This window comes from Macaca nemestrina, chromosome 14, assembly GCF_043159975.1.
Source record: "Macaca nemestrina isolate mMacNem1 chromosome 14, mMacNem.hap1, whole genome shotgun sequence".
NCBI lineage: Eukaryota > Metazoa > Chordata > Mammalia > Primates > Cercopithecidae > Macaca > Macaca nemestrina.
The window spans coordinates 93106716-93118149 of record NC_092138.1 but is presented as its reverse complement, the minus strand read 5'-3'; the positions used below and the strand labels follow the sequence as shown (position 1 = coordinate 93118149).

General features: G+C 38.0%; 1 protein-coding gene across 5 annotated transcripts in view; it reads right to left on the bottom strand.

The window, feature by feature from the left end:
- The window catches only part of LOC105487169 (mitochondrial ribosome recycling factor), a 65904-nt gene that overhangs the window by 40810 nt on the left and 13660 nt on the right, over positions 1–11434 (bottom strand). For 4 of the 5 annotated variants that reach the window (XM_011750515.3, XM_071078285.1, XM_024794575.2 and 1 more), the window contains exon 3: positions 3542–3697. The exons of the other annotated variant lie outside the window; for it this stretch is intronic. In XM_011750515.3, the coding sequence (XP_011748817.3) occupies positions 3542–3697 (156 nt within the window). The remainder of the gene's footprint in view (positions 1–3541; positions 3698–11434) is intronic. 5 annotated transcript variants of the gene reach the window in all.

The following is an 11434-nucleotide window of genomic DNA, read 5'->3' as shown; positions in this document are numbered from 1 at the left end:
CCTGATTCTGTAGAGGCTTCAGAGCCTGTGATTTGGGGAAGCCTGTAATTTTTTTTTTAGGTTCACCCACATGATTCTGACACAGCCAGATTTGGAACCATTTGCTTATACGACCCTTCACTGTGGTACTTAGATCCCCTTTAGAAACTAGCTCATTAAACAAAACAACAACAACAACAAAACTATTAACATTTTCCTGTTATCCTGGATATAATCTTTGTCTGCATCTAAATTCTGGAAAACCCTGGGAAAAATTTTCAAAAATGGCAAGAAGGCAAGCAATAAAGCTACAGTTACAGATGGAAAAGAGGCATTATTCAAACTCCCTTATTTCCTATGCAAATGAGAACTAGAAGAAAAACCTTACCATTCACAGTAGGAACCACTCAAGGATGGCTCATTCTGAGACACAAAGAGAAAAGTGGGGAAAAGGAGTCTTATAAACAAATTGGAGTTGTCCTGGCAATATGTTGTTAGAATAATGCAGTACCATACTGTGGCCCAAAGATCTGATTTGAGATACTCAACCAGATTCAATGTCATCATGAGACAGAAGGTTGCTGACACCAGTGGCTTCAACCTGGAAAAGTCCAGGAGGTATAATGGTAAAAGTCTTTGTTACTCTGAAGACCAATGACCTGAGTTCAAATACCAACTCTGCCACTTTCTGATTGTGTGACCATGGGTAGATTCCTTCAGCCTTCTTGGCCTCTGTTTCCTGATTTCTAAATGGGACATAAAAACTGTACTTATATCTCGCCGGCCACAGTGGCTAACGCCTATAATCCCAGCACTTTGGGAGGCTGAGGTGGGCGGATCACGAGGTCAGGAGTTTGAGACCAGCCTGGCCAACTCAGTGAAACCCCGTCTCTACTAAAAATACAAAAAATTAGCTGGGCATGGTGGCAGGCGCCTGAAATCCCAGCTAGTTGGGAGGATGAGGCAGGAGAATCACTTGAACCCGGGAGAAGAAGGTTGCAGTGAGCAGAGATCACGCCATTGCACTCCAGCCCAGGAGACAGTACGAGACTCTGATTCAAAAAAAAAAAAAAACTGTACTTACATTTCATAGGGTTTTTATGAAGATTAAATGACAGAACGTAGGAAAAGCACTTAAACTGTGTCCCAGTAAATGCTATTATTACTTCTTGACATTCTGTGTTTTAATTTCTCTAATATACTCTAATATTCTCTAATTAAACTCTGTTCTTAATTGCTTCAGGACCCTTGCATATATTTTTCCTTCTACTGCAAACACTCTTCTCTGTTCAGATAAATTCTGCTCATTCCTTAACAGTCAGATACAGTGGCATCTAATCTCAGCAATCTTGTCTCACCTCCTAGGCTGGATTACAAACCCCTTTTATAAGCCCCCAGCATCCGAGCACACATTTCCATAATAATGACAATTCTCTATATTTACTGAAAACTTCCTATGAGCAAGACATCATGATAAATGCTTTCTATAATGTATTTGCTGTTAATATCATATTAACTCTATGAGATAGTTATTATTTCTATCTTACAGACAAGAAAACTTGAGGCATACAGAGTAACTTGCCCAAGATGACAACAGCTCTTAATGGAGCCTGAATTCAAACCCGGGTCTGACCAACTCCAAAGTCATTTGGTCTTCACCACTCAGCTTTGCTGTATGGTTTTATACATACTGGTTTACTTGTTTGACCCTTCACATCAGGTTCTAGGCTCCTGGAAGGTGGGGACAATATATTTTCTCTCTGTATCAACAGCACATATTAATCAGCACAGAAAACGTGTTCAATAATGCTTTGATGATAAATGAATGTATGCATGGATGGATGAAAGGGAAGAGGACAACAATGAATAAACAAATAAACCTGTATCTAGACAACTGTTAAAAGGTGTCAGTTATCTGAGAGATAGAAATTGCTGTGAGAAAGAGGAAAATGTAGGGGGGTACCCGTTGTTTCAAACAGTAATGAAAGATAAAATGGAAGAATCTGGCAAAAGAGACTAGCTAAATTTAGTCTGTTTCATCCAGTCTCTTCATGGCCCAAAGTTCTATATAGAACATTATACAAACATAATCCTGAAGAGAAAGGAAAGAGGAAATACCAACAGGAGGCCTTTTGAAATGGATCTTAATTCAGTCTTCCTGATTTGCCGTAAGATCCTTTGCCACAGAAGTCCCCACACAGACTTTTCAGAATGCAATTGTGGTGGTTACCATTCCTAAATCCATATCGACATAATGCATCAAATCCTTTTCCCTCAATCTGTCCCCAGCGAGAATCTCCCTCAGCCTCATTCCTGCCCCTCATTTTCTCAGAGGTTAACATTTAACAAATTACACTCCCAACCTCTTTCCAGGCCCATCATCTTTTTAAGTTCAACAAGAGTGGAGCTTGCTGGCTAATTTTAAGTATCACATTTCTCCCTGAGCTCCTCTCAAACCGCTCTCTGGTTTCGGCTGCAGAATGTTAACAGGCCAGAAAGCACAAGGGAGACAGAGCACTTTATCAGTTTCATACCTAAAATAATAAGCAAGTTTAAAATAAACAGTTGAGAGAGATTGAATGGCACGCTCTACTGTCAGCAAAGGCAGAAATGCCCCAGCCCAAAGGTTGACAAATGACGGGAATGGTCTTCTAGTTTCACACTGGATCTCATCTCTGAACTCGGTATGTTTCTGATAGTGTTTATAAGTGGAGCTGTATTTTTCACTTGGTTTTCTTAAGAGCGAACTATTTCTAGTTTTCTTATGAACTACCCTAATCAAGACGTGAGTACAAGCAGCCCAAGCTCCCACAGGTACCTTCAGAGGGGGGTCCCAGGTTTGACTTTAGGATGATGACAATTTGCAAAAGGCTAATTTAACAGCAATTGGATTTTTCCTGCCTGCTTGAACCATCAGCTGACAACTCACTTCTCCATCACATCTGCAAACAGTTCGCCTAGACAGTTCTGACATTTCCCACTTAGAAAAGCCCCTTTCAGGAAGTTATTAACCCAAACGGAATATTCCTGGTCAAGCTCAGGGGTACAGAAATGCCTCACGTGGGCAGGTCTGTATCCATTTGGTTCCCAGTAAGGGATAAGAACTGCCAAACAGGACAAATTGGAAAAATCGGACCAAAAACGTCAGTTACTATGATACTACCTAGATGTGTTTATAGTACATTCAAAATAAAAATCTCATTTTTTTGAGAGTATAATTCCATGATAGCAAAGACAATACCTATTTTTGTTCACTACTATGCACTAGCACAATGCCTAGTTCCACAGTAGACAAAAATTTGCTGCATGGATAAATAAACATAGTGTTAACTACGCGCCAGGCACTGTGCTAGAACCATAATATATGTTACCTCATTTATTTTAACTCTCACCCCAAAGCTGTAAGTTAAGAATCAAACAAGAAAACAGAGGACCAGGAAACTAAAGTAACTGCCCATGGCCACCAGTTAGTAAGTGGTAAAGCTGGGACTAAAACTCAACTCTGCCAAACTCATGCTCTTTCCATTACATCCCTCCCCAGAACACTGGTTCAGTCACTAACCTGGTGAGGTCCTTATATTGAGAGTCTTATTGAAATTATCCTTGAGTGCTTCTATCACAGACTTCATTTCTTCATTCACCTCTTCCAAGTTGATTATATCCTCAACCAAGGCAGCATTAATATTCACTCTGGTTTGGGAGTGTCCTTTCCCTTTGGCTAAAAAGTGAACATTCAGTGAATAAAACAACAGCAGCATAAACAGAGCCAATAAGCAATTGGTGAAGAAGTGCCTACTATGTACAGGGAAAAATGTCAAGTGTTAGAAAATTATAAAACATTATCACTCCACTAAAAAAGAGCCTATATTAACTGAGTGTCAACTGTGCTAAACACCTTCTCAGATATTAGTGAGGAGACAGACTTTATAATCAGACACCCCAGGTTAAAAGTCTGGTTATAATGCATACTAGCTTTATGACCTTGGGCAAGTTACCTTTCTGAGTATCAAGTTCCCTACCTATAAAAGAATAATAACATCTATATTGCAAGGTTGCTACAAGGATACAAATTAAGTCATTCAAACTCCTAAAAGAACACTATTCACATGGCAGGGAATCCATAACTAAATTAATCTCTTACTTTTCAGAAAAGTAAACAGAAGATGAGAAAACCAAAGCTACTTGCCTAATGTCACAGGTCATGAAATGGAAAAGTCAAGATCTGGTTCCAGATCTGCCTAATTTTAAACCCATGAACTTTCTACTAGCCCATCTCCACAAAATCTAATTAGAGAGGCAGGAAATACATTAATTCATTAAAAAATAAACACTAAGACAAGAATACGCACATATCTGATGGCTGGTACAGAGTACAGACAAAAGGAACAACAGTAGTTTACAGACATTAAACACTACCAATGGTAGAGACAATGGCTTATATTTTAGAAAATCAACAGCATTGGGAGCTGAATATAATTTCATTTTATGTCTAAATCATCATGGTGATTTTTCATATACATTCTATGTGTATACATAGGTAATTTCTGTGAATGATGCAAATATTCTCGCATTTCTTTTATAGGGGATGGGGAAGGAGAAAAATAAAATTTTAAATAATATTTACAGTTTATTCATTAAACATTCAACATTTATTGAGATTCATTCAATAAATTCTGTTGAACATCTACAGTGAGCTCAATCCTGCACTATTTGTGTAGCATATTATAACTTTCAATGCAATTTCAAGTACATTCTCCTCCTTGCTATCCAAGATTGCTCTCTGAGGTAGGAAGAATAGAGATTAGTATTGCCCTCATTGCACAGATGAGAAATCTGAGGCACAAGTCATTTGAATGTTTTGCCCAAAGTAAACAACTGGTAAGCAACAGAGTGATTTTTAAAAACATTTATTTGCCCATGTTACCATTATGATTTGAAACCAATGGCTTAGGTTTTTTTTTTTTTTTTTTTTTTTCAGAACTGATAGAAGATGTGGGGCTTGGCACGGTGGCTCACGCCTATAATCCAGCACTCTGCGGAGCCAAGGCGGGCGGATCACGAGGTCAGGAGTTCAAGACAAGCCTGACCAACATGGTGAAACCCCATCTTTACTAAAAATACAAAAATTAGCCGGGCGTGGTGGCATGTGCCTGTAATCCCAGCTACTCAGGAGGCTGAGGCAGGAGAATCGCTTGAACTTGGGAGGTGGAGGTTGCAGTGAGCCGAGATCGCACCACTGTACTTCGGCCTGGGCGGCAGATTAAAAAAAAAAAAAAAAAAAAAAAAAAAGATGTGGATCTTCGGATTGAGAAACACAAGTTTCAAATGGGACAATAAAAGTAAATTCACACCTAGACATGTTGTGACTGCAGAAAACAAAGGACAAAGAGATCTTTATAAAAGCCCAAGAGAAAAGACAAATTATCCACGAAGGATTAAAATTTAGAATACTTTCCAAGAGCAACAACAGAAGCCAGAAACAATGGAAATAATATCTTCAACTTTAAAGTCTTTTTTTTTTTTTTTTTTTTTTTGAGACGGAGTCGGGCTCTGTCCCCCAGGCTGGAGCGCAATGGCGCAATCTCGGCTCACTGCAGGCTCCGCCTCCTGGGTTCACGTCATTCTCCCCCCCCTCAGCTTCCGGAGTAGGTGGGACTACAGGCGATGGCCACCACACCCGGCTAATTTTTTAGTAGAGAAGGAGTTTCACTGTGTTAGCCAGGATAGTCTCGATCTCCTGACCTCGTGATCCGCCCGCCTAGGCCTCCCAAAGTCCTGTGATTGTAGGTGTGAGCCACCACGCCCAGCCAACTTTAAACTTTTAGAACCAAATATGTACATTAAAAATTTAAATATATGTCTCTCAATATTGGAATGAATAGTAATATTTATGAATGAAATACTATGCAACCATGAGAAAGAATGAACTACACACAAAAATTTAAATGAGTCTCACAAATCTGATGTTGAACACAGAGGCCAGACACAAGAATACAAAACTGTACAGTACAAAGGCCAGATATGAGAATATAAACTGAACAGTAAAAAAACAGAGAAAACTAATTCATGCTACTAGAAGTCAGAATAACAGTTATCTGCAAAGGGTCGAGGGTAGTACTTACTAGAAAGAAGCACAAAGGGGACTTCTGACATGCTAGGAATGTTCTGTTTTTTGATCTGGATGCTGATACATAAGTAATTTCAGCTTGTGAAATTTATGATAGCTGCACTTTCCTAGAGTGCTTTTTTATTTCCATAAAAAGGTTAAAGAAATCAGTTAAGGGTACCCATCAAAACAAGAATTAAAAGTATATCTTCCAAATCAGCAGAATTTAAAAAAGAGAGAGAGAGGAATAGAGAAATTTAATCTAATAGGAAAAGAAGAAAAAATGATTTAAAAAGGTGTATTTCAAAATAGCTAAAAGAACTTAAATGTTCCCAATACATAAAAATGATAAAAGCCTGAGATGCTGGATACCCCATATACGCTAACTTAATCATTTATGCATGTAACAAAATATCACATATACCCCATAAGTATATACAAATACGTATCAATAAAAAATTGTTTAAATATGCATTTAAAAAAAAAAAGAAAAAAGAAAAAAAAGGAAAAAACATATAAGGAAAGTACAAAATAAGGCCGGGCATGGTGGCTCATGCCTGTAATCCTAGCACTTTGGGAGGCCAAGGTGGGAGGATCACCTGAGGCCAGGAGTTCGAGATCAGCCTAGCCAACAAGGTGAAACACCATCTCTACTAAAAATACAAAAAATTAGCTGGGCATGGTGGCACATGCCTGTAGTCTCAGCTACTTGGGAGGCTGAGGCACAAGCATCACCTGCAACTGAGAGGCAGAGGTTGCAGTGGGCCGAGACTGCACCACTGCATTCCAGCCTGGGCGACAGAGTGAGACTGTCTCAAAAAAAAAGAAAGTACAAAATAAAATAACACAAATATGCAGTGACGACAATAAATATAAATGGATCAAAATGACCAGTTAAAAGTGAGAGATCAGTAAGATTTTTAAAAATCTAGTTGAATATAACATGACAGTTTTAAAAAATTATACAAGATCACAGAAAGTTTGATGGATAGGGATGGAAAAATTCTAAGCCTGGCAAACATTAAGCAAAAGAAGGCTGGTGTAGCCACATTATCATCAAACAAAAAAGATTTTAAGACAAAATTCACTACTGGAAATCATGAGGACAACTTCAAAATGATAACAGAAAAAATTCACCCGAAAGATATATAACATATCTAAGATTAAATATATCAATTAGATAGCCTCAAAATTAATAGAATTAAAAGAAGAAACTGGCTGGGTGCAGTAGCTTACACTTGTAATCCCAGCACTTTGTGGGGCTGAGGTGGGCAGATTGCTTGATCCCAGCAGTTCAAGACCAGGCTGGGAAACATTGCAAAATCCAGTCCCTACAAAAAATACCAAAATTGCCCAGGCATGGCAGTGTGTGCCTGTAGTCCCAGCTACTTGGGAGGCTGAGGTGGGAGAATCAGTTGAGCCCAGAAGATTGAGGTTGCAGTGGGCTGTGATTATACCACTGCACTCCAGCCTGGGCAAGACCCTGTCTCAAAATAAAAAACAACAAAAAAGGAGAAAATGATCAATCTACAAGCATACCAGGAGAGTTCAATATACCTTCCTTGATAACTGATAATTGAGCAAATAAAAAAACAGAAAAGTTGATCAACAAAATTAGTCAATTTGATCTAATACAATACACCCAACAATAAGAGAATATACAGTATTCTCAAGCACACTTGGACCTTCTATGAAACAACCATGTTTTACACACAAATCAAATCTCAACAAAGACAAAATAATCTATATCATATAGAATATGTTCTCTCAACAGAGTAGAATTAAGCTAACCCCAAAACAACCATTTGTTTGAACAATTTTAAACACTTCTTAATAAACACTCATGGACTATACAGAAATGCATAATGGAAATGTTTAAATATTGAGAAATGACCATAATAAAAATACTGAATATCAAAAACTCAAGTCAGGCACGATGGCTGACACCTGTGATCCCAGCACTCCGGAAGGCCAAGGCGAGAGAATCACTTGAGCCCAGGAGTTCAAGGTTACAGTGAGCTATGACTGTGCCACTGCACTCCAGCCTAGGCAACAAAGCAAGATCTTGTCTCTAAAATAAATAAGTAAATAACATCATAGGAAGCATTTAAAGTTGTATTTAGACAGAAACTTCTAACCTTAATACTTTAAAAACAAAACAAAACAAAACAGGCTGGGCGTGGTGATTCATGCCTATAATTAAAGCACTTTGGGAGCCAAAGCAAGCGGATCACCCAAGGTCAAAAGTTTGAGACCAGCCTGGCCAATATGGTGAAACCCCATCTCTACTACAAAAAAGAAAATTTCAAAAATTAGCTGGGCGTGGTGGCGGGTGCCTATAGTCCCAGCTACTCGGAAGGCTGACGCAGGAGAATCGCTTGAACCCAGGAGGACGAGGCTGCAGTGAGCCAAGATCATGCCATTGCACTCCAGCCTGGGTGACAGAGGGAGACTGCAACTCAAAAAACAATAAAAAATAAAAATAAAGAAGAAAGTATTATTCACAGTGGTAAGATATGAAAACAACCAAAGTGTCTGTGGATAGAGAAATAATGTGGGTGCATGTATGTGGGGGTGTGTGTGTATAAAGTGGCATATTATTCAACCTTAAAAAAGGAGACCTTGCCATTTGCCATGGATGAACCCGGAGGACATTACACTAAGCAAAATAAGCCACACACAGAAAAATACTGCATGATTATACTTGTATGCGGAATCTCGGGGTGGGGGTTTGCTTGTTTGTTTTTCAGACAGGGCCTCACCCAGACTGGAGTGCAGTAGTGGGATCTCAGCTCACTACAGGCCTCAACCTCCCTGGGCTCAGGTGATTCTCTCACCTCAGCATCCTGAATAGCTGGGACTACAGGCGCATGCCACCATGCCTGGCTAATTTTTGTATTTTTTTTCTTTTGTAGAGAAGAGGTTTCACCACATTGCCCAGACTGGTCTCGAACTCCTGGGCTCAAGTGACCCGCCCGCCTCAGCCTCCCAAAGTGCTGGAATTATGAGCGTGAGCGACCATGCCTAACCACAGGTGGAATCTACAAAAAAGCTGAATACACACAGAGAATAAAATAATACTTACCAGGGATCGGCAGGGTGGGGTGGTGGTGGTGGTGAGCAAATGGAGAGATATAAGTCAAAGGATACAAAGTAGTAGATATGTAGGATGAACAAGTCTGGAGATCTAATGTACAGTATGAGGACTATAGTTAGAAATATTGTATTATACTCTGGAGTTTTTGCTAAGACAGATTTTATGTGCTTTTGCAAAGAAAAAAGGGGGTAACTATGTAAGATAATGGGTATGTTAACTTGCATGTAAGTAACCATATCACTGTATGTATATGAAAGCATCGTGTTTATAATAGAATTTTTCAAAGAAAAAAAGAAAACAGGAAAGGCCAAAAATTAATGAACTAATTGTCCAACTCAGAGGATGGAAAGAGAACAAGTACATAGGAGAAAGTAAATAACAAAGAACGGAAATCATAAAATCGCAAAAAAGAGAGATCAAAAAATTAAAGACTCTTAAAATGTTTATAACTACTGTCAAGAACAATTAAGAAGAAAGTAGATGCAGATAAATAATATTAAGAAAGAAAAAATGGACATGATTATAAAAACAGTATAAATCTTAATGAGAAAAATCTAAGTAGTCTCATAATCATTAAAGAAACCAATTCTAGGATTTAAAGTCTACCTACACACACACACACACACACAAACGCACGCACACACACACACAAATACCGGATCCATATTACTTTACAGGCAAGTTCTATCAAACACACAAGGAACTGATAATCCTGGTTTTTTACAGACCATCCCATTAGGAAAAAGAGATGCATTCCCCAACTTATACTATGAGGCTCAGATATTCTTAATACAAAAGCCAGAGAAGGATAATACTAGAAAACTATGCTCATGAAAACTAGAAAGTTACATTACGGCTAATGTCACATACCAATATAATCTAAAAAAATCCTAAATTAATACTAGCAAGCCAAATCCAACAATGTATAACACAGATTATGTATCAAGAACAAGTAGGGCTCATACCAAGAATGCAAAAGTGGTTTAACATCATAAAAACCTACTGATGTTGAGTCACATTAATAGATTAACAGAGAAAAATATGATTATCTCAGTAAATGCAGTAAGAACACTTGACTAAAGTTTAATATCCATATGAAACAAACTCCTAGCAAAATAGGGATAAAAGATATTTGCTTAAAAGAGAATACCAACAGCAAAGCAAACATAATGTTTTTCTGTTTAAAAATTTTTTAATTTTTGTGGGTACATAGTATACATATTTATGGGTTACATGAGATACTTTGATATATGCATGCAATAATAATCACATCATAGAAAATAGAATATCCATCCCCTCAAGTATTTATCCTTTGTGTAACAGACAATTCAATTATATGCTTTTAGTTAATTTTAAATGTACAATTAAATTATCACTGACTTTATTCACCCTGTTGTGCTATTAATTACTAGGTCTTCTTCATCCTTTCTAACTGTATATAATTTTGGTATCCATTAACAACCCCCAACTCCTTCCCACCCCTCCACTACCATTCCCAGCCTCTGATAACCGTCCTTCTACTCTCTATCTCCGTGAGTTCAAATGTTTTGATTTTTAGATCCACAGAATTGTTTTATTAGCTCTCACTTAGAGAACAAGTAAAGTTTGTCTTTCTGTGCCTCATTTCACTTAACGGAATGACCTCCAGTTCCATCCATGTTGTTGCAAATGACAGGATCTCATTCTTTTTTTATGGTTACATAGTATGCCATTATGTATATGTACCACATTTTCTTTATCCAGTCATCTGTTGATGGAAACTTAGGTTACTTCCAAATCTTGGCTATTGTGAACAGTGCTGCAACAAACACGAGAATACAGATATTTCTTCAGTATACTGATTTCCTTTCTTTTGGGTATATACCCAGCAGTAAGATTGCTGGATCATATAGTAGCTCTATTCTTAGTTTTTTGAGGAACCTCCAAACTGTTCTCCACAGTGGTTGTACTAATTTACATTTCCAACAACAGTGTACATGGGTTTCCTTTTCTCCACATCTCGCCAGTATTTGTTATTGACTGACTTTTGGATAAAAGTCATTTTAACTGGGGTGAGATGATATCTCATTACAGTTGTGATTTGCATTTCTCTGATGATCAATGATGCCAGGCACCTTTTTATGTGTGTGTTTGCCATTTGTATGTCTTATTTCGAGAAATGTCTATTCAAATATTTTGCCCATTTTTAAATCAGATTATTAGATTTTTTTTCCTAGAGTTGTTTGAGCTCCTTACATATACAGTCTGGTTAT